This window comes from Pteropus vampyrus, unplaced genomic scaffold (genome assembly GCF_000151845.1).
Source record: "Pteropus vampyrus isolate Shadow unplaced genomic scaffold, Pvam_2.0 Scaffold363, whole genome shotgun sequence".
NCBI lineage: Eukaryota > Metazoa > Chordata > Mammalia > Chiroptera > Pteropodidae > Pteropus > Pteropus vampyrus.
In genome coordinates this window covers 606,037-629,894 of record NW_011889144.1, presented here as the reverse complement: position 1 = coordinate 629,894, position 23,858 = coordinate 606,037, and the positions used below count along the sequence as shown (strand labels likewise).

Here is a 23,858-nt window from a genome sequence, read left to right as displayed (position 1 = left end):
AATTGTTTGAGGAAAGGCATATGCGGTCTTTGCTCGTTTTCTAGGTCAAGGCCTGTCCTTGAGCAGCTCCCAAAGTTTCAGAATAATGGTGGCCTGGAGGATATCTGTTCATGTGTTGACATACAGAATTGGCAGTTTTTACTGAGCATCCATGTTTTCTCTATTCTCAGCAGATATTTTCCCGTGGATCATGATACTCTTATGTTTCTGGCCTAGCTTCCTTTGGATTCATTTTATAGAAAATTAATCATAGGATCCTCTGAAATAGCTGAGAAGGAAGTGAGGGGGGATAATTTCTTTTAAATAGTGTAATGGTTTAATATCCACTTTCCAGTAAGTGTGGGTTGACTAGCATGTGGGTGCCTCTTGAAAGGAGAAAAGCGGAGGAATCAGAGAACCTTACACTGTCTCCTGGCTCTGATCATGTTCCCCATGATCTAATGAGCTTCTCTCATGGTGTGCCACAGGATTTCTCACTTATTTCACTGAGCATGCACTTGTAAGGTATTCAGCTTGCCTGCAGTGCTCCTTCTCTGCATTCTTTGTAATACTATTGAGTAGAGCAGTTCTTAGCTGTTACTTCTCTGTGCCAGCATCTTTCTTATTGTCTGATTTAGATCAATGCAATATGATGCAAATACTTTGTCATTGTATCACTCTTCTCCTTTCAAAATAAACATCTGTATTATGTATAGCCTTGGGAAATCTGAGCTCTGTAACAATTTTGAATATTAGCCGGTGGTGATACATTTTTCTGATTCGACTCAGCAATGTCTATGTGAATTTGCTTTTCTCTTGTATTGAGTAATCAGCAGTGAGTTTTGTTTTCTACCTGAAGATAACTAATATATTTGTTTGATCAATTTCCTATGTATGGGGAAATTATATATTTTATCTTTTATAAAATTTTAACATAACTTGATCCTGTCATATAGAGTTTAGTTTCAGCTTCTTTCACGGTCTTGTTTTCCTGTCATTAAAACTTCTTCTAAAATATTTTTAATATTATAATATTGCCTCATGTGTATATATCATTTTATCTTTTCTTTTTGATTGAACATGTAGTCTTTTTTTTTATTGTTTTTCCATTAATATAAATAATGCCATAAGCTTTTTGTCAATGTATATTTATATGTCTCTGAATATTTCTTTAGAATAGATAAATTGGAAATGGAATTGCTGGGTTAACAGGTATGAATTTTATAGTTTTATATTTACTAATACTTAGTATTTATATTATAACTCTGTTGGTACATATTGTCTGTTTACTTTTCAGGAAAGTTATACCAATTTAATTTACATCCCCATAAGCACAGCTCGCACTGCTTAAAAGTTGTCTGCATTGCTGTTCTTTTGGCTAACGTTGAATATTACATTCAAACAAATCGTCAATTTGATAGGTGAAAATGGAAGTTTATTTTAATTTTTTTAATACTTAAAATTATCAATCAGTGTAAATTCTTCTTCTCTCTTTCTCTCTCCCTCTCCCCGCCTCCCCCGCATTTGTATTTCTTCATGCAAACGTTATTTCCCCTCCTTGTTTTCATTGGAGTGTAATGTTCTTTGGTTTATAAGGAAGTGTTTTAAAGTCATTAGTGGCCAGGCAACTTAAAGCACAGAAACCAACCACATAGTCTTGTTAATACAGCAAATTTAGAAATGTTCCATCAAACATAAATCTGAGGCAAAATATAAAAAGATTCTATAAAGTGCTCTTATAAACAACTTTTGGAGTTCTACACATATGCACAGTGTGTATGTGGATAGATTGGTTTGGTCATATGTACAATATCAGTAATTATCACCCTAGGAATCATTTTAATAATATTCATCAAAATAAATGGGTTGGAGTAAATAGTTGCACTTGAAACTGATTTGCTTAGGACAAGAGTTTTTGATAATGGTCTACCAAGATGTTTATACCGGATTTTATATATTTGCCATTCAACTGGACAAAAAAACAGTTGTTGATAATAAAATGGTTTAAAGATTTATGTCCAGTGGTATGGATTTTTTTTGTTTTTGTTGTTAGATTCAGTTAATCTAAAAAAGTGTCTTTATTAGTGGCAACTAAACTTGTATTTCAAATAATGTTTAACAAAATGAAAGACAGATATAGGTTCGTTTATATTCTTTCTCAACCTTTGTATATTTAGAGGAGGGAGTGAATAGAGGTCTCCCTCCCCATAAAAGTGATATTAAAATAATCTCCTTTTTGATCCTTATTAGAAATAAAATAGATCGTGGTGGAGGTGAGAGAGGTAGTCAGCTCCCTTGTAGGTGACATGTTGTCATGGGACTATTAATGACATTTTGCTAGTTTAATTGGAAGCTATTTTTCTTTCTCAGTGATTAGTAGTGATGCATCTTCCAAATGACAGTGTTCCAGACTTACTGAAATAACTTAAAGACAGGTAGACATTTTTCTCTTCAAAAGTTTCTTTTTGTGTCTCATTTTTCTATGTATGGATGTGTAAGTAGTCCTCAGTAATTATATATTTATAAGAAGTTCTCTCTGCTGGACTTTTAAGTTGAATGATTAGTCAGCACAGTGGCTGGACTGCATTGCCTGGGTTAGTCCTCAATTCACCAGCATTGGGCTGTGACCTCAGGCTGATTTTCTAATTTTCTGCCTTCATTTCCTCATCTGGGGAGGGGGGATGATGACAGCGCTCACCTCCTAGGGCTGTCAGGTTTACATCTGTTTAAAGCACTTAGACTTGTGCTACCTTGGGACAGTAGCACGTGCGTGTACAGTCGTTACTACTTGCTTATATGGCGGACATCAGATGATGTCTGCAGGAGGACCTTCACGGTGATTAGAGATTCTGAACCCAGGAGATATGGAAAATCCTTGTTCTTACCAATGTCCTTTGAATCTGTAGTCTTGAGAAGTAAATCAGATGGATAATTTGATAAAGTCACTTTTAAATATAGTAGCATCAGTTATATATACAGGTTGAAGGAGGTAATTATGAAATTGTGATGAATTTCTAGGGTATTTTTTAAAAAGAAACTTTTATAATTTTTAACAACACTCAGTGCTGTTTTGGGTGCATCTCCACATGAGCAGATGCTTCTGACTGAAGTTGCATAAACATGGTCACGTCCTTTAAGAGACATTTGTAAACTTGAAGTTCTTTCAACAACCTTTAGAGGGCAGTAAAGAATTACAAATGAATCTAACACTTAGATCCTAAACAAACTAAAGAGTGGTCATTCTTGATGTTGTGTATAAAAACGGTTTACTGTTAAGTTAGCCTTGCGGGTGATGTACTCTATTTATGTATTTATTGGACCTCAGTGCAGATGTTGCTTTGCCTTGGAGATTCTTAGAATATTTGTGGCCCAACCTAAAAACACAAATACTTATATTAACTTTGTTTTAAATGTATTTTCAAGGTGTTGGGTAAAGAGATTCATGGAGTATTTCAGTTGTAAGTTGTTAAGTTGTTTTTTGGGGTTTTTTTTTTGTTGTTTTTTTTTTAGGAATTAAAGGACCAAATCATTCCTGTGAATTCAGTCTCCTTCTGAATTGTGTTCATAGTCAGTCATTAGAGCCTTAATTGGGCAGTGAGAAATTCCAAAATACAGTATATAGAATTTGACTGATTCCTCACATGAGGAAGAGAAAGAATTGTAGTATTACAGGGATTTCAGACTCTTATTATGTGGCTTATCAGATTCCTTTCAGTAGACAGTGTCCTCATAGCAACAGCCATAGACCTCTTCATTCTCAGAGGCTTTAATTTAGCAGAGTGCCGTTAAAGATGCTATCCTCTGTACTCATTTTGGACACAAGAAAAGATGACGATTTTTCTAGAAAGAAAATGTTATTTGGTAGTATTTTAAGAGTATAAAAGAAAAAAACTCATTTTATTATTGTTGTTAAATTGGCTTTAGTCATGGAAACCTCTTGAAAAGGATGTGAATTTAAATAGTCAAGACATAGATGAATGCAGACTATCTACTTTGATTTTGAGGACCGAAATCACTCAGTAAATAATTATTGAGAGCCTACTTTATGCTGCCTGTTCTTGGTATCCAGTGACGAATATGACAAACAAGGCGGTCGGTCTTTGTGGTCAAAATGTTTATTGCCTGCTAGGGCAAGATGGACATTTAAACAGGAACTTACATTACACTGGGATAAGTTGTTTGATATGGGCAGCACCAGGTGCTATAGGAATACAAAAAGCAGACACCTGACAGATGTAGGTAGGATAAAAAGGCTTGGCAGTAGTATCCAAGTTGGCATCTAGAGAGGAGTATGTTAGTCAAGGGAAAAATGTTGGAGTGGGGAGTAGGGTGTAGGGCAGTGGTTTTATCAGAATAGTGTATTCAGGGAGCAGATGAGGAGTACGGGGCAGGAGAGCTAAGCATGCACCAGGTCTTGAGAACCTCAAATGCTGTTAGTCGTTTTGACTTTATGGCAGTGGGAGCCATTGAAGTGTTTATTTGGAAGTATGACATGCTTGGATTTGTGTTTTCCAAAAGCTCCTCTGGCATCACTGAGAAAAATGGGGTGAGAATGGAGGTTGGCAGACCAATCATTTGTAATAATGTGTGACGGATGACATTGGCCTTGGCAAACAGCAGCTGTGGGGTTGGGGAGAGTGGATGGATTTGAGAGAGATGTGGTAGGTGGGACTTGGTGATTCAGTGTGCAGAGATGAGAAGTAGGGTGGCAGGCAGCCAAGGTTTCTGACTTGAACTGGCGGGTGGTGGTATCATTCACTAGGCCAGGGAGCGCTGGAGAAAGAGCATATTTAGGGGTAATACTTTGTTTCAGGTACATTAATTTGAGATATTTTTAAGGCTGTATGCCATTCATCTGGTTAGATTGACCTGAAGCCCAGAATAGGTCCGAACTAGAGATAGAGACTTTAGATGTCATTAGCTTAGATAATACTTGAAGCCACAGAATTAACAAGGTTTCCTAAAAATAAAGCAAGAAGAGAAAATGTCTTGGAGTAAAGAGAAGTGGAACAGGATCTCCTAAGGGAGATAAGGAGGGACAACCAGATAGGTGGGCAGAATACTAGAAGAGTATAGTTTTCCTCTGAAGCCGAGGAAAGAAGTATTTCAGGGAGGAAGGAAAATCAAATCTGGCCACAGTTGCAAGAAATCAACTAAGGCAGAAAACCGTTCCTGTCATTTGAGGCTGACTTTGGCTAGGGCAGATCAGTAGTGCTGGCTTTGCAGTGAGAGACTAGTCGGGGTAAAGAAAGGAAGACAGTGGGCCATACTTACTCTTGCACAAAAGAAAGGGTGGTGGCTGGAGACCTTTGTTCGTCTAAAGAGGAGTTTTAAATGCTGTTGCGAAGAAGGAAGTAGAGATTGATAAATCCTAGAAGGAAAGGAAGAGAAGGCATTCAGAGCACAGAGATGGGGCTGGGATTGGCTTTAAAGCTGGGCTGGTGTTGATAATGTGGGCTTGACGGCCAGAGGGTGGAGAGGTTCCCACTGGAGGGAGGGCCGATTTCCTTATGACCTAGGAGGGAGAATGGAAGAAAGGCAATGGATTAAGATTTGAGGATAGTGAGGGCTAAAACTACTGTTTCCAAGTAAGGGAGAGAAAGATAAATGGTTTCTCAGCACCATGGAGGACTAGTTGAGGTCAAATGCCATAATTTTAGGTTGACACCAACATTACATGATTTCTTTTTCTTTTTCTTTTTCTTTTTTTTTTTTTTTTTTGCTAAATGTTTTTGTCTTGTAATTTAGTTGCATTTTTATTTCCAGGTGCGAGTGGAATTAAAAACTCTAAAAGATTAATCAGTAGTGGAGAAATTGTACACTCAAGTAAATCAGAGATTATAAAGCATAATTAATGAATTAATTACTACATATCTATTTATTAAACTGTCACAATGCCAGAGAAAAATTCCAGCTTTATAAAGGAGCTCAAAAGTGAAGTGTTAAAAGGTGTATAACCTGCTACTAAAAACCAGCATGTTATCTAAGTGCTGCTGGGTATGTTGTTGGTGTGACTTGCACACCAACTAGCAGAGATCTAAAGAAATATGGACTTAAAAGAGACAATAAAAACGAGTTTTCATAGAATTGAGCTCCTTTCATATGTATAGAAAATTGACTTGGAGCTAGACAATGGAGAGTAGCCACAAAAACTTTTTTTATGTTCTGTAATAAATGTAGCGTCCTGCAGAGATAGTACTGAGAGTAGTCTAGTTAACATTTTCATAAGTCATCTATCAGTAGTATATGAAGGAATCTATAATTTGTCAGTGATGTTCAATTTTCTCTGGTAGAAAAATGTCAAGATAGATTAAATGTAAACTGCACAGTTTCAGAAGGCTGGAAAATAAGTTGATGGCATTCACTGTGAGTATGTGCAAAGTAGTACATTTTAGGAGACATTCAAAGTGCACTGGAGGATAGACCTGGGAACATTGGATGTCACAGTGAGACCTGAGTATCATTGTGTATGATTTGTAAAGTCATTACCCAATTTGTTTCCTGATGAAAAAATCCACCGAATTCTGTGATAAAATTAAGAACATAAAAAAAAAAAAATTAAGAACATTAAAAAAACCCAAACCTTCCACAAATGTTATCTAGACTGTTTATATGATTTTGTTTGCCACACTGCAAAGAAATCAAATCACACCCTAGAAAGATCTTGAGAATCAGTATGTATTGTGCAGGCCTGCACTCATGTCGAATGTTTTAAATATACACCGACAATGCTCCAGGTAAGACCACCTGGCTTCAGGGGAGAAGATACAGTCTCATCATTCCAGCTGTGGGTTAAAATCCAAAATAGAGTTATAAATGGTAGTTACTTCGCTGAGAAATTTACTTAAACCATAATATGGGTGAATATTACTTAAAACAGCTTTTAGCATGCTCTTTTACATTGAAAAGTAATTTTAGTCAAATACGCTATGAGTATTAGACTAGAAATCTTAGCCCCATTTGATAGTTTTAGTAGAAAAAAGTACATCTTTATTCTAGGCTTACAGATGAAATGTGAAGCTTATAACCTGTTCTTCGGGGAGAATATTTACCATTGTCATGGATTACAGGTTCCTAATGGTGTGGAAGACACCAGGTGTATTTGGAGCACGTGCTGACCTTCTGAGGAGACAGTGCTGTTTCTTCACTGGCTAAAGAGTACATGTTAAACCAGGCTAGCAAAATCCCCACAGTGTCACTTAGCCATTAACTTGGAGAAAGTATTTTTTAAAGTATATATTGTCACTGTTATTTTTTTCACACCTGTTTATATATTTTATTTCCTCATTACTCTCCTAAGAAGGGACAAGAATGAGTTCTTGAATAACTTCATGCAGCAATGAATTATTTATCTAGGTAGCTAATTAAAGGCATTTGGAGCAGTAACAAGAACATGTCAAGTCTGACCCATACTGAAACCTCTTTGTAGTCCTTCCTCTGATGGACCCATCTCTGATTGAGCCCTCATGTACAATAGGGTCCCGTCATACCCTGATAGATTCTTTGAATGAGAAATTAAAAGTGCGAGCAGAAAATGGCCACTCTGTGGTGACCTTCAAGCCTTTTGATGGTTTTATAATCTCATAAAGAATACTGGCAGAGTATGGGCTCAGGCCCACCTCCTTCCAAGGTTCATGTTTCTCTCAGGTTGCAAGGTCACATTTGGGTCCTTAAGGAAATGTCACTTTTGTCTCCAAATAGCTAGGGAATAGTAAATGGTTAATGTAGAGTAGGCAGACTCATTGTAAAGAAGCCATAAAATTGAATTTATATTCAGTCAGGATATTGCATTATTATAAGAAAATGTTTCTATTTAATTTTCAAATACAATTATTTTGTTTTATGCCATTTCTTATTAGGTCTTTATGTTCTGTACAGTAATATAATGCTACTTGATTAGATAGCTAAACCCTTGTTAAGCTTGAACAGCACAGAAATTGATTATGAAAAAGTTGTTTCCTGTTTTAACGGTTTAAGCTACTAATGCTTTTTTTTTTTTTTGGAGAGATATAGAGCAGATATAAAGGAGAGAGAACATTGTGTTGGTTTTACGTGTATTTCCTTGTGGTGTGTAACATTGATTCTTTGACTCTCTTGCAGAGTTCTCTGGGGTGCTGCATCACTGTCACATCTTGGCATCTGAGATGGTCCATTTCATTCATCAGATGCAGTATTACATTACATTTGAGGTACATTCTAATTATCTGTTGATATTAGTTTAAATAAGTCATGTCTTATAACTTTGGTGTTATTTATAAATGATACCAAACTGGGAAGAACACAACATTATCTCTGAATTTTTCATTGTTATATCTTAGGTGCTCGAATGTTCTTGGGATGAACTTTGGAACAAAGTGCAGCAGGCCCAAGATTTGGACCACATTATTGCAGCACACGAGGTGTTCTTGGATACCATCATCTCCCGGTGTCTGCTGGACACTGACTCCAGAGTAAGGCCAATGTGTAGTTTAGAAACAAGAAGCAGGAACAATCATAGTCTTCTTTTCTTGGGTTCCTTTCAAATGGAGAATCTTAAAAATTGCCTGATGTCCACATTAGTAGTATTCAGACAGTTTTATTAATAGTTTAATATCAAAGTGCACTGTTTCTGAACAGAATTGTAACAATAATGCTGAAACAAGAATGTGCTCTAAAATAGATGGAAAAATGGTGAAGAATATAATGTCCATTCATTTCCTAAGTGTAATAATAATATCCTCTTGCGATTGTTCAAAAGAGAAAAATTAGCGATAGCTTTGAGTTGTGGAGGGAAACTCTCTGAACAAAGTAAACGGAGCAAGACAGTGTAAGAACGAAACAAACTGGTAACTTGTTTAAAAGTCAGGAGAATGGTGTGAGGAAACGCAGGGCCCTCCGGGCTACACGCTCATTTTCTTAATCTGGGATAATGATCTTCTCTGTTTTGTCTTTCTGTCAGTATCTGGCTGCATGAGTTAGAGAATAGGCTCTTTGCCTAGAGAAATCCTAAGCATTTGTAGGGCCCCACGCTTGCTTTCACTTGAAACAACTGTATTGCGAAGTCAGAGGCAAAATTTCAAGTACGGTTTTGACATTAAACATGTGACTTTAAAGGAATATTAGGCTTGCAGAGGCCTCCCTCCTACCAAGCCTCCACTCTCTTCAAGGATTCTTCTGTGGGAATCGCAGTGCTTAAATTTTCAGTATATCTGGATTAGCCAGTCATGGCTGGGAAAACATTTTGGTATGCCAAATTCCATTATTAAAGAGTTATAGATCGTATGTGTAAAAAAAATTGCTCAAATCAAAGATGATTCTGTCTAGAATGTTTTTATAAATGTATTGAAATAATGGCACAAAATTAATTTAAAATACTTGGAATATAATTAGTAATTTAAGAAATATACATCTCAAACCTTAAGCGTCTATTACTATTTCTAAACCTCATCTTTATCAGGCTGGGATCATAGAAAGTTTCACATTTTCTGTGAATTCTGTCGGTTGATACATTTATTTTTCAGTAGATGTAGATGAGCATCCTCATACACTATTGGGTGAGTTCATGTAGTAACAAATAGGACATTATTCCTGGCCTCAAGGCATTCGCTGTCATGTGTGTCCCAAGTGCCCTGGTCAGACAGCACAGAGGCTCTCTAGTCAGATGAACCGAGGTCTCCATCCCTTTTCAGTTTTTGACCCCAGTGTTCTTGTGTTTTAAAGGGCCTGATACTCATCTCTGTTCCATAGATTTGTGAGAATTAAATTATGTAATTCACTTAAATTGTTCCTCATAGTATGTGGCCGTGTTAGTTGCTACTGCTTTTAAACTATTAAAAGTCATTGTGTGTGTGTATTTTATAGAGACTTATGATCTTTAGATTTAATGCTTTTCAGAAAACCTGTGAACTACTGAGGATTATATCCACACTGAAGTTAGTCTAATTGTGGTAAATAAGGAGCACTCATGCAACTAATAATATAGGAATTTAGCCCACTTACATATATGAATGTTCTGTATGAAACAAGTTAAATAGTCATACTTCTTGCCTCTAGATTTCCATTGATGTGAACAGAATCCAAGGGAGAAAATATTTTTTTCTTAACATAATTTTCTTGTGATAATGAATTGTTTATATTTGAGTTGTTCCCAGCTAACTTTATTGAAAGAGTCACTGTGCTGAAGGCTTAATAATCATTTCTGAAATTGTCCCTTGCTGATGGTTTTACTTTTAATTTGACAGTTTGTTTAAAATAATCACTAAAGTTTTTTTTTTTTTTAAGAAACCCAGTATATAAAACATTGAAACAATCTATGACTGACATAAATTAAGTATATTTTTATTATATCACTTAGTAAGAAAATAAGGCTGTTAGATACACATTAGTTTGAAGTTAGAGGTTGTGGCATGACAATTGCAGGTGTGTATGTACATTTTTATAATTTTTGTGCATTGTTGAGAAAAATCCTGAGTCACACAGTAAATTGTCACAAACTGATGTCACCACAGAACACACTTTTGTAGTTATCCTGTAAGAATGGATTCTAACAGAAGCTCATATTACACCTTTGGCTTAAAGTTAAACAGTAAAACACCTAATAGATTAATTAATTGCTCCAAAAATAATAAGTTTTTTTTTTATTACAATAAAGAAACAAATTAGAGGAAATAAATCATTTTTAAAAACAAAATATTATACCATTTCATCTTTTGTTTTGCTTTTTTGTTATAAAATAAGATTCCTCCAAAAGAAAATACAGATTTTAAGATGAGCCGTATTTACTGTACAAATCTGAGTTGCTTAACTGGAAGAACAGGTACTTCGTTAGGTCCTGCTTTTGACCAAATCAGGTCTGTATTGTTGTTATTTCCCACAGGTACATTGTAGTAAGTGAAGAAGAAGATGAATTGTCATTTTGCAGTATTTGAGCTCTCTTGAATTAGGTTGTACTGGAAGTTATTTAGCAAATAGTAATTTCAGTTTTGTTTTACTTAAGTGTCAGACGTTAGCTCAACTGTTAATGGTGCTGCTACAACTTAGTAAATGAAATTTGGACACAAGTGTTACTGTTCCTTCACAAAAAAAATATTTTAGCAGGGTAGAGCACACATCTATCAGATGATGGTTGTGGGAATGGCATTGCAAATGTTTTCAATGGCAGTGTTGAAAGATGTCAGTTTCTCCCCAAATCAGCTTTATTGCATCTTCCTGTTCATGAACTTGGAGCCTCTCCAGTTTTCTAAGTTTCTTTTATGTTTCTCAGTAAAGTTTTAGTATTTTTATCCCATAAACATTTTACAAATCTTTCGTTAGATTACTATATTTGTGGACTTTGGATATCTATAGGAATGCTATTAATTTTTTTTACTTTGATCTTATATCCATTTTTAATTCCATTATTTTCTCTGCTTAGATCCTGTTTTTCACAAGGGAAAACTGTTTCTTTCTACAGAGTATGCCTTCTGCTGCTTTTTCTTGCCTTGATGTATTAGCTAGGTTGACTAGGAAAACAGATGGGACACCTTTACTTGTTGTGGACATTGTAGAGATGTTTTATCATTTCGCCATTGACTGGGATATTCGGCAAGACTTCTGATAGGACCTTTATCAAATTAAGGAGGTTCCCTTCTAGTCCTAGTTTGTTTAGATGTTTTACATAAATCACAAGTGGGTGTTAAGTTTTAACACAGTTTTTTTTACACTATTGAAATTATCTTTTCCCCCTGAAATTGTTAATTTTTTTTCATTTTTAATATGATGGCAGAGGATAGAGTTAATTAATTCTCCTCTTCATTTATGGCACACTGTTGTCATCAGTCCATGAAAGACTTCTCATGTTTGTTAGGCTTAATGTTACCTCATTCACTAACTCCCCAATTTTCCTCCTTCAACTCTTCCCCACTATTGGCACCAGTGTGTTTGCTATATGATCTTGGGGTGATATATGTATGTATGTATGTGTGTGTGTGTGTGTGTGTGTGTGTGTGTGTGTGTGTAGTATTTTGCATGGACATATTTTTTATTTACATAAATGATTTTGTGCTGTAGATCTCATTTTGTTTGCTTCTTTCTGTGCTTCACTAAGGGAAAGTAAGGTAGCTATGTACTGAAGAATGATGTGCAACACTTATAAGCAATGAACTAGAGATCTGTACTGTGACACTGATATGTTTTTAAAACATTTAGAGTTCCCCCCTCCCCCCTGCTCCCAATGTTAAAATGTCCTTTCATTCCTGGTATAAATTAGGATACCTGTTTTTTTAAAACCTTGCTGAATTTGTTCTTTGTTTTAGTAAGAATTTCCTTTCTTATGGTCTTGATGTTCGGTTTTAGTATGTGTCACAAAAAAGAAAGAAAAAAGAAAACAAGAAAAATCCAGACATGCTTTCTATTCCTTTTCTTTCTAATACATGAACGGTTCTACTCCTGACTCAGCTACTTACTACTAGCTTTGAAACTTGGAGCAGCACTTTTAGTTTATAAGGTTGTTGTGAGGATTGGAAGTAATTTGCAAAGAGAGCTTGGGGTATGTCTGACTGCTGTTGCTATGGTGATGCAGAATTACATGGTTTTGCCAGGACCTGATACCGTGCTGCTGCACTGTAGGTGTTCAGTAAATGTTTGGTAATGAATGAACAACTAATGAGTACTTTGAGAATGTGAGTTGATGTCTTGCTTTATGGTATCTTTTTATTATCAATATTTTATTTAAAAAACTTAGTAACGAGCATGGTGGGACTCTATTTATAAAATTGTCTTATCTCTTCAGACACTTTTAAACCAACTTAGAGCAGTGTTTGATCAAATCATTGAACTTCAGAATACTCAAGATGCAATATACAGAGCTGCTCTGGAAGAGTTGCAGAGACGATTACAGTTTGAAGAGAAAAAGAAACAACGTGAAATTGAGGTATGGCTTTTATACTAGTGGATTTATCACTTTAAATAATGAATTTATTGCCGTAATAATCACGAATATAACAATAATTTTTTTGCTGAAATGTTCCTAAAGCTGAGCCTGCTCACATCTACATTTGAAGTCCTGAGGAAGTGCTGTTTTAAAGGAAGTAGTCACTATTACAGTCATCATAAACAAACAAACAAACAAAAAACACAACAGTATTCACAAGAATCACGAATGTTTTACCACTTTTCATTAGTAGGTGTCGAGATGCTGAGACCCATATGTATTGGTGTTCCATCAGAGTGGTACCTCAATTCTGCATCACTTTATTATTTGAAGATGGCAGATCCATATATACACACAGGAACCAAATCTCTGTACTTGTGGCTATTTTCAGTGACCTTATTAAAGTATTTTATGTCCTCCATGACCTCGAATCATGAAGATTTATTGAGCAAGTTTGGCTGTTTGGAGCATTTCTTGTATTTAATGTAATCTATATAACCTTATTATCTTTTATTTTTTTAAGATGCTTATTCGTGGGATGGTGACACAATTTTTTTCAGTTAATACATTTTGATTAGTTTTATTTTTGAGTGTCTTTTTCCTTAAAATTAGTGATAGAGGATCATGTTTAGCTTGGAAGAGTTACAACTTAGAGCACAAGTTATTTCTTCAGGATATTGTGGAAACAGGAGTACTTCTCTGTTTGTATTGCCCAGAGAGATTTTTTGTAATTCTGAAATGCTAGAGCTTGCATACACAGGGAGGCACGCCTAGGTACCAGACAGACTGAAGTTCAACCGTGACTATAACTCACACTGGCTTTCTACCTTTCGGTGACTTAACTTCTCTAAGAGGTAGTTTCCTTTTTGTAAAATAGGAGTGAGTTACTTATTTGCACATGGTAGTGTATGTCAGTTATTTAGCATTTAGTAAGTATTCAACAAATGCTTGGCACTGCTATGATTTTTTAAGCTGCCCACATGCCTCAGAGAATCTGCCCTTTTAGAGAATTACTAAACTATTTAAATCTACAAAAATCAATCCTTAGGGTCCTTAGGATTTTCACACTCTGTTAATAGCATGGCGGCCAGTTGTGTGGGAGTTGATGGTTCTCTCTTCAGACTGTTAACCATCAGCACCGGAGTGGAACATATCTACATAATAAGTCAGGTTTATTCATTGTATTTTATTCAGATATGCCTCGGGGTACAGTAGGAGATCTAAAAGCTGAAACTGTATCTGAAAAATTATTTAAATTAGGTAGGCAAAATAATTTATGAAGAGGCATTTAGACCTAAGGTCCACTGAAGTTTTAAAGAGATTCTGCAAGAAGACCCATAAAAAGATTTCAGAATCCTGAGAGTGCTGAGTGTAATGAATCCTAAGTGCGATACAAGTTGGTCCTGCATGTGTCACTCTCAGCATTTTGTCCTTTTTTTCTTCTCTTGCTGTTTTGGGGCAGAGGTCCAAAGGTCCTCTTCCTCCCTCAGTCTCTGTCCTTAGTTTTCTGCTTTTTTCCCACTGTTCTTCTCAAAAACTCTACATTTATAATGATATTTTCAAATCAAATTTAGGAATAAAGCACTTTTCTTTCTTTTTGTAAATAACATTTGGAAGTCTACAAGTTTTACATTGGAAGTCTTGGTTTCTAACATTGGTATACTCAGTTATTTGCTATTTACCAACAGTCACCGACCCCCCCCCCCCCCCCCCGCAACACATGTACACACACACCTCTGTCAGAATAAGAATCCTGGTCCTACCACCAGCAGTATAGGCCCAGTATAGTTACCGAACAGTATGTACATCAGGTTCCATGTTGTAGTGCCCCTTGAAATAGTTACTTCTATGCTTTTGCCACCAACTGAATACACAGATTAATTGGTTTTATTTTTGCTTTTAACCAACAGTCACCGACCCCCCCCCCCCCCCCCTGCAACACATGTACACACACACCTCTGTCAGAATAAGAATCCTGGTCCTTCCACCAGCAGTATAGGCCCAGTATAGTTACCGAACAGTATGTACATCAGGTTCCATGTTGTAGTGCCCCTTGAAATAGTTACTCCTATGCTTTTGCCACCAACTGAATACACAGATTAATTGGTTTTATTTTTGCTTTTAATTTTCAGGCATAGCTTTTATTTGTAAAACAAATTTATTCATGTGAAATAGTTACCAGTTTCCAAAGTCATATTTACAAAGCAGCATTTAGACAGGTCTGGTTTTGTTGTTCTCCGTTCTATACTAGTTTCTGTCTTGAACATGGGTGTAAAAGTTCAAACAGAATATTGCCAAATTGTCATATATCAAAGGATAGGAAGTGACAAACAAGTTTCAGTTCATTCTAAGATACAAAGCCCTTTTATCATTCTAATAAAAATACTGTACTTCACATTTACAACTAAAGGAGAAAAATTATGATCATCTGAACAGATGGAGAAAATATTTTAATACCAAGTAAAATCTGATAAAAGGTTTGTTTGAAAAATCTACAGGAAAACCTACTTAATGCTGTAGTATAAGAAGTGTGCCCCTGGTCGTAGGAATGAGACGTGGTGCTGTCACCACTTTGTGGTCCAACCAGTGTTACAAACCAAGAAAAAGAAATACAAAATGAAAGAAAGAAAGCTGTCATGTTTTTCTTTTTCTTTCTTTCTTTTTTCTTTTTTTCTTTTTTTTTTTTTAAAAAAAATTGTGGTTGTGGACATAGAAAATCCAAAATAATCTTTAGATAAATTGCTAGAATTAGTAAGTGAATTTATCAAGGTAGCAAGAACAAGGTCAGTAAGCAAAAATCAATTGTATTTCTTCCTATCAACAACAAACAAAATGAAATTTTAAAAGAAATGCCATTAAATGAACATTAAAATGTAATAAAATATATGCAGGACCTCTATAGAGAAAATTATAAAATGAGGCTTAGCAACCTAAGGTTTGTAGGCCAGATTTGGTCTCCCATCCTTTTCTGTAGATAAAGTTTTTTTGGGACAGCCATGCCCTTCATTTACATATTGTCTGTGGTTGCTTTTGTGCTATATCAATAGAGTCGAATAATTGTAGAAAGACCATATGGCCCATAAACCCTAAAATATTGGCATTCCGCCCTATACAAAAAAATTTTACTGACCACTGCATCACTGAGAGATATTAAAGGGATTCTAAATAAAGAGATGAAAATATCAAGTTCATGGATTGGAAAACTGATTTATAAATCCACTGCAATCCTAGTTCTGATCTCAACAGTTTATTTTATTTTATTTTCAGTAGAAAATGATAAGCTAATACTAAAATTTATATGAAAATACATAAGGCTTTAACATAGTGAAGAGAATATTGAACAAGAACAAAATTAGAGGATCTACATTTATAATTGAGTATACCTATATACTCAAGACTTAAAATTACAGTAATTAATGGTGTTGGCTCAAGAAAGGACAAATCAATGGATCAGAGTAACGTCCAGAAACAGCCCCATACCATTGCAGGTCATTAATTGCTGACACAGATTGCACTGAGAGCAATACGGAATGGATAATCAATAAATAGTGTTAGGCAACTATATCTTGACCCTACCTCAAACACACACATGAAACCACTACGAGGTGGGTTGTATATATGAACATGAAAGGTAAATCAGAAAGTATGATGACAGAACTAAAATCAGACATATCCATCCTATTAATAAAGGTAACTAGGTTAAACCCACCGAATAAAAGAAAAGGACTCTCAATAGTAGACAGTGTTTGGCTGGTTCCCCTTGGTAAGTGGACTGGATTGCCCATCAATGAGGGTGGCTTGTTAGAGGACTAATGTGCTCATTGTCTGGGCTGACCTACTAGTTAGAAAGTTCTCATATGGAAGAGATACTCAGAACAGAGTGACATAGAAGAGTGAGATGAGGCATACTAAGCAAATGAAATTCCTCAGAGGAAAGCAGATGTCAGTTCCGGGCAAAAGCAACACACAAGACCAAGGATACCTTGTGATGATAAAAGGTGCAAGTCACAATGAAGATGGAAACAATATATAGTATCAGTATTTATAAAACAAAAAGTAGGAAATAGAAGAAGAATGGATCAAAACCCATTAGTATTAGAAATATAATTCAGTTTTTCTCAGACCATGAAAACTCAAATGCACATAACTAAGTAGGACATAATTATGAAAATCCATAATCCTCAATGCATGTATTAATAAACTAGAGAGAATGACAGTAAGTAAACTAAGCATCCCACTCAAGGTGTTAGAAAAGCAGCAGTAAAATAAACCTAAAGAAGGCCGGAGGAAATAGTAATGACAAGAGCAAAAATTAATGAAATAGGAAACAAAAAAAGAGTGAATAAAATCCAAGAGCTCATTCTTTCTGGGAGTCCCAAGGCTGGTGGGAAATAAGCAATTAACTAACCTAATAGGTAATGGGAGGAAAAAGCACAAATATACAGAATAAATGAGAAAAAAAATCTACGATTTTCCTCAGTTCTATGGAAATAAATTTACATACCTAAAAGAAATTTATGATTTTCTATAGATGTCCAAAGTTGACCCTAGAAGAGGAGGCAAATTCTAACAAGAGCAGCTACTAAACAAGAAATAGTGTTGTCGAGTAGTGCTGCCACCTAAAAAGTATCAGGCCAGATGGCGCCAGGAAATCCCACCAACCACTCAGCAGTGATGAAGTTGTTCTCGTCATAGAAGAGGAAAGTTTCCAGATTCTGTTTATGAAGCATTATGAAATTGACACCAAAATACAAAAGACCAAATCTGAATTATAAATATTGATGGAAAAAAATCTTACATAAAATATTAGTGGAAAATATTTAACAGAATATTAAAAGAATAATTCACCAAGATGGGTTTCAGCAACTCAAGGGTTCAGGAAATCTGTTAATTCACCATGTCAGTTGATGAAAAGAATCCTTTGATAATTTCTATGCTGGCTGAAAAGATATTTAGTCAAATTCACCACTGATTGTGAACAATCTTTTAAAAATAGTAGATAGATATATCTCTAGTACAAAGAAATACATAATGCTTAGGAGAAATAGTAAGAAGCATTCCCATTAAAGTCAAGAGTTAATGCAAGGTTTAAGGGGTGCCAATACTTTGAATCATCTGGTTCTGTTTTTATGTGTATTGTCTGTATTAAAAATGTGTTCAAAATGATGGAAAGCTATAAGGCTGTTTATTATAGCATTGTTTGTAATAGTCAAAGACTGGTTAGTTTGTGACAAATTATCTAAATTGTTACATGTTATATACAGTGTAATACTGTATGAAAAACAATGAGGGAGTTTTATGTTTACTCATATCTATTGATATGAAATATTTCCAAGTTCCTTTATTAATTGGAAAAGTAAGCTAGAGAATAATTTGGCATTGGAAAATTATAAAAGTTCTTAGCAGTATAGAGGGGCATAGAAAGCAGATCTTCCTGCTCCTAACATTTCATCTCGGTCCCACTCTAACAGTTTCTTCCAACCTGATTTTAGGGCCAGTGGGGAGTGACAGCAGCAGAGGAAGAGGAGGAGAACAAGAGGATTCAAGAATTTCAAGAATCTATACCAAAAATGTGTTCCCAGTTGCGAATATTGACGCATTTCTACCAGGTGCACATTACAGTAACAAAATGCTATTCAAATCACATTGCACATTTTCTGTAACTGACATTTGGCTATCAAAATGATTTAAAAGGAATAATTTCTATCAGTGTAATTGTGAGTAGCACCTACAGTGGTTCCCAACCTTGGCTGTGACCCTTCCCAAAGGTACTGATCTGACTGCTCTGTGATGCAGCCAGGTCTGGAAACCCTACCTGGGATGATTCTGGTGTTAGTGGTGGAGCCAGCTCTGGGAAGACTGACCAGTGTGCATCTCTGCAGCTCAGGCTTCTTAGTGAGCCCTGAGGTGAGGCAGCAATGTGTGACATGCTGGAGAGAGGAGAGCCCAAGGAGGTATGTCAGGATCATAGTGCAGGGAGCTGCTTGTGTGAGAAGCTGAGTAGCCACGGCAACCAGGTGGTTAAGCTCAGGGAGAACAGACCTGAAGTTGCTGACAAGAGAAGCTGATAGAGAGTCTGTATGTTGTGTTCTTTATTTCTATTTTGTAGGTTTGGTTTCTGATTTCATATTAGAAATATAGATGAAAAGATTTTTATGAATTTTTCATTCAGCTGCTAATAATTAATTAGACAAATCAAGGATTGACACTTAGACTTTTAAAAATTATGTTTTTATGTGCTAGTGTAGTCATGTGGTTCAAAATTTAAAATGAAACATCACCACACTGTTCCATAGGTATGTATATAGTTTACTTCCTAGGATCCTGATGCTTTTTAATTTTATATTTTTCTTCAGCATATCTAAGGGGGAAATCTGTCCCCTTTGCAAGTGGTCTTTGACCTACTGTTGTATTTTGTTGAAAACATGTTTCACGAACGGTGGTAATGACTGGTTTATGTTCAGTGCAGGAATATCTTTATTGGATAGGTGTTTTGATAATAAAATATCTTCTCGACCCTGTATTGTAAAAAGAGTTTGTGTTTATATTTCTTAAAAAGGATACCTAATGGTTAGTTCCATGTTATTAAGATAGTTGTACAGCTAAAAAGGAATAATATATAACTTAAAAATGTATCCATGTGGTAATTTCTAAAAGAGAGAATGATGGTTATACATTTTCGTGATAGAGTTAGTACATTTTTAAAAAGGCGATCTTAATATCATTTTAGTTTTACTCCTATTATAGTTGTAATCTTTAAATCATTACCGTTCATGTTTCCTTAACAGAAAAAGTCCTTTTCTGTTCTCTTTGTATCAGGGCTTGAAATGGTAGGGCATTAGCAGCCACTTGTCATTAACTGCTTATGAATGAATACCCAGAGTCTCAAACCTATCAAAAGAAATATTCCTCAGATTTCCTTGTAGTGAGTTTCACACATCATCATATTTGATCACTTAATAAGAAGTCACCGTCTACGTTTTTAGCAATATAATTCTTTAGGAACTTTCTCCTGAGTCTTCTATCACCTAGAAAGACAAAGTGATATTCACGCACATACAGACTATGTACTTGCTCAAATGTAAAATTACTTTGTATAATATATATGAGTCTCCTTGCATACCAGCAACTTCCTCAGAAGCAAGGAGAGGGAAAGTGACAGCTGATAGAGTTTGGAAAGGATTATCGTGTTTTGGTGGCTTTTTCTCTGCAGCTGAGAACTTTTCCAAACCTTGAAAGTGTGGAGACAAACAACACTTCACCTTGAACACATAAATAAATGTCTGCTAGCTGTGCGACAGGCAGTAGAACCTTACTAAGTGATTCTTTCAACCCTGAATAGAAGCTGTCAGTAACTTTGTCAAGTAGTAAAGTTTGAGTAAACTTCAGTCATATCCCATCATCTTTACAAAGCCCCCGTGGTGAGGAGGTGATACACCTGCACTCGGCCCGGCCCTTCAGGATGGGGACTGCAGCCTGACATCCACAAAAGGCCTTGTGACCCTAAAAATGTGGCTTGTGTCTGTTTTTTATGCTCAATTTGTTTTCCCTTCAGGGCTTTATGATTAAATACTCTTTCATAACTCATATAAAAGATGAAAATGTAACACTGAGTTTTTAAGATAAAAAGAATAGAGTGTTTTAACATCAGTTGCTTTGCTGTTTTGATTATTCTTGTAGAACTTAGGGCAAAATGGAAAAATCTGTTGGTTAGTTCCTTTAAATAAAATTTATTGATTGCTAATTTGTATTGGTAAAAATGGACATCTCCTACTATGGGTTCCATTAGGTGAGTAAACTCTAGGGTTCCCAGAGCAGGTCTCACCTGGGACAGCCGCCATGGCGGGTGTTTATGTTTGGAAGAAAAAACAACCTCAAATGGGATTAAAATGGGGGTGGAGGGTAGGTTTTGTGGATGATTCTTTTCTAAAACAAATATTTTTTTTTTTTTTTTTTTTTTTTTTTTTTTTTTTTTTTAGGGCATTGTGCAGCAGTTTTTGGTGTTATTGACAACCAGCTCTGATGAAAGTCTCCGGTTTCTTAGCTTTAGGTTGGACTTTAATGAGCATTATAAAGCCAGGGAACCAAGACTCCGCGTGTCCCTGGGCACCAGAGGTCGGCGCAGTTCCCACACTTGAAGCGTTTCCTGGTCTCTCAGGGAGCTGCAAATGCTATTAATTGCATTATTTGACATAAATATTCACATTTAAATTCTCAAGGCAACTGGCATGCTTTGGGCGTCCACCATTCTTGCCCACAAATACTTCAGTGTTCCAATGGCATGGCGTCTGGTGGAATTGAAGTCATGTTTTTATACATTGGAGTTGAAAATGTTTGTAATAGCACTAAGTTAAATAGGCTGGTTTGCACTATTCACATTTATTTTTTAAAGTCTTCATATTTAAAAGATACCATACTTTGTTGAAGCTTCTTAAGCTCTCCACGATATAATTTATATTTGTCACTTTTAAAAAAATCAGTTTCTTTTAGAGAAAATTAGGGCAATGGATATTTATCAGTTAAGATGGTAATGTCATTGCTATTTTTTTAACATCCTCTTTAGAGGCGATTTTTGTTAATATCAAATTAAATTGAAATGTCCCTACTAAGAAAATTATATAGAGCATTTTATTTTGGTTTTTAGTGTTGTAAAGTATTAACCTCTGTAAGAACCTTTATATCTTAGTGCATTTACACGTTTATTATTTTCTCTTCCTTCAAAGTTTACATTTTTATATTTAATTTACTCTTTCAGACAGCTTCTAAAATTGTGTAGAACAAAGTAGGAGTGATGTGGAACAAAAACATCCTTAAACCTAGAGTTTCTGAAACCATCAGCTAAAGCAGTGTGTAAATATGGATGACTAGAAAGTTAATGAAGTATTTTATTTTCAGAATTCTGATAAGCATTGGAAAGAAATTGACTTGAATAATGAAGATTTCCTTTTTCCTTGCCTATTTTTTCATTGTAAATATTTATATACTACTCACCAGATGTTGGAGGGAAATGTTTTTGTAAAAATGTCATATCAAGTCTCATAAATCTGCCTTTATTATGTTGCATAAGTGAAAACTTAGAAAATTAAAAGCAATTATCTTTCACATGTATTGGTTTTTTCTTGAATAGTCTGTGGAGACCCAGATCACTTCCAGGTTTGGGTGACAAGGGTTGACAACAGTTTGATTTAATGTGCTTCAGTTTGTGAATTATTTCATCACTGAAACCAAGAAATTAGACCATGTGCAGATATCAATGTAGAGCCAAAGGGATGCCACCACTCAGTGCGTGGACGATGCAGGTGGCGCTCGGTGTCTGTGGGGTCTGCCTCTGTAGATTCAGCCAACCATGGATCAGAAATATCAAAAATAAAAGAAGTTACATTGTTGCTGACATGTGCCTACGTAGTTAGGCCTACTATAGTTGTGTCTGTACAGAACTTTTTTTCCTGGTCATTCCTTAGTACAGTATGATAACTATTTACATAGGTTTACATTATATTAGATATTGCAAATAATCTAGAAATGATTTAAAGTATGAGAGGATGTGTATACATTACATGCAAATACTATGTTTTATATAAGTGACTTGAGCATCTCGGATATTGGTATGGGGGAGTGTTCTGGAACCAATCTCCCACAGATACCTAGGGGCGACTGTATATTTTAATTAATATCCACGTCTGATTCCTTTGGGTGTAGAGTCTCTTTAAAATAAAAGGTGGTATCAGGAATTTTGGCTATGCAGAAAGGAATCAATCCATGGTGGAAGTTAGAACTTCTTAGGACGTATATTTAATTTTAATTTAAAAATTCATAAAACCAGAAATTTGAAGCAGGTTTCTCTATGCAAAGCTTCCCAGAAATGATGGTATAGTGTGTATCTCCAAGAGAAATTTCCGACAGTTTTTTGACCTTGGAGCCTATTTTTATTGTTTTCTGAAGTTTGCTCCAGAGAATAATTCTCAATAGGAACCATTCTAGAAAATTCTACTTTAGGAACCCAAACTCCATCTGAACCAAGGAGCCATTAAGTGAATAGGCCAGATTTATTGGTTATGGGGCCACATCAATGGAATCGGGACGGTCCTGGCAGGGCCAGGCTGCAGGTCTCACTCAAAACATCTATGGGTCTGGAAGACAGAGGTTTGGACCACTGAGGATCAGGACAGCCGGAGGTGGTGGTTAGATGAGGCCTTGGACAAACTCATTTTAGACCCATTGTAGATGCCACTGATAGGAAGGCCTGTCATGGAACAGGATCCCATCATCCAGAATCAGCAAAGGCTTTGATGATGAGTGGGGGGCCCCACACTGGGTAGTTGAGATGGGAGACCCCCACCACAGGGTGAATTGGCTCTGGAGCCAGGTACCCCTGGCATGGCTCTGGAATGGTTACTTCTTCATCCTGAGAATGATGATGATTCTAATCTTTCTGGATTGTTGTAAAGATTAGAGATAAAGATATATGCATGTGGTCTGTTTCATAGTAGGTTTTTAATAAATAGCACTCTTGTGTTCTGGTAGAGTGAAGTTTCTTGCCCTGGGCAGCTCAAGTAAGCTTTAACCTAGCTTTTCTGTCATTGAGGACACCTCTTCCACCCAGGAAATTCAGGTACAGTAGCCAAAGGCACAGTTGTCCTCAGGTTAAAAGAACTTGCCTCCCTCATGTCCTGTTGTGTTAATAGGCTTGACTAAAGAGGGGATAGGTCTGCCTTTCCTTCTTACATATATGTCATTAGCAGAATTCAGGGCATTGTGAGTCTCCTGTCTCTATGGAGAATGTGTCCTTAAAATATAAGACAGAAGGGTATAGCCAACTATAATGGAAAATCTCACTTATTAGGAAAAGAGCACTTTCATCAAATAGCCATGGTCATACTCTCGTTGAGTCACAAGGCACAAGGCCTGTGTGAATGGACAAATGTTTACCAGAAACTGTACCACCTATAGATCGTGTAGACAGCTGAAGCTGTGGGTTGAGCTTATGGGC

General features: G+C 35.9%; 1 protein-coding gene across 1 annotated transcript in view; it reads left to right on the top strand.

The window, feature by feature from the left end:
* The window catches only part of TUBGCP3 (tubulin gamma complex associated protein 3), a 66,931-nt gene extending 44,959 nt beyond the window's left edge, over positions 1-21,972 (top strand). Inside the window, 5 exon segments of the mRNA XM_023522907.1 lie at positions 8,080-8,168; positions 8,298-8,429; positions 12,728-12,868; positions 18,361-18,477; positions 20,848-21,972. Coding sequence (XP_023378675.1) covers positions 8,080-8,168; positions 8,298-8,429; positions 12,728-12,868; positions 18,361-18,477; positions 20,848-21,006 — 638 coding nt within the window. The 3' untranslated portion in view covers positions 21,007-21,972.
* The last annotated feature ends 1,886 nt before the right edge of the window (positions 21,973-23,858 follow it).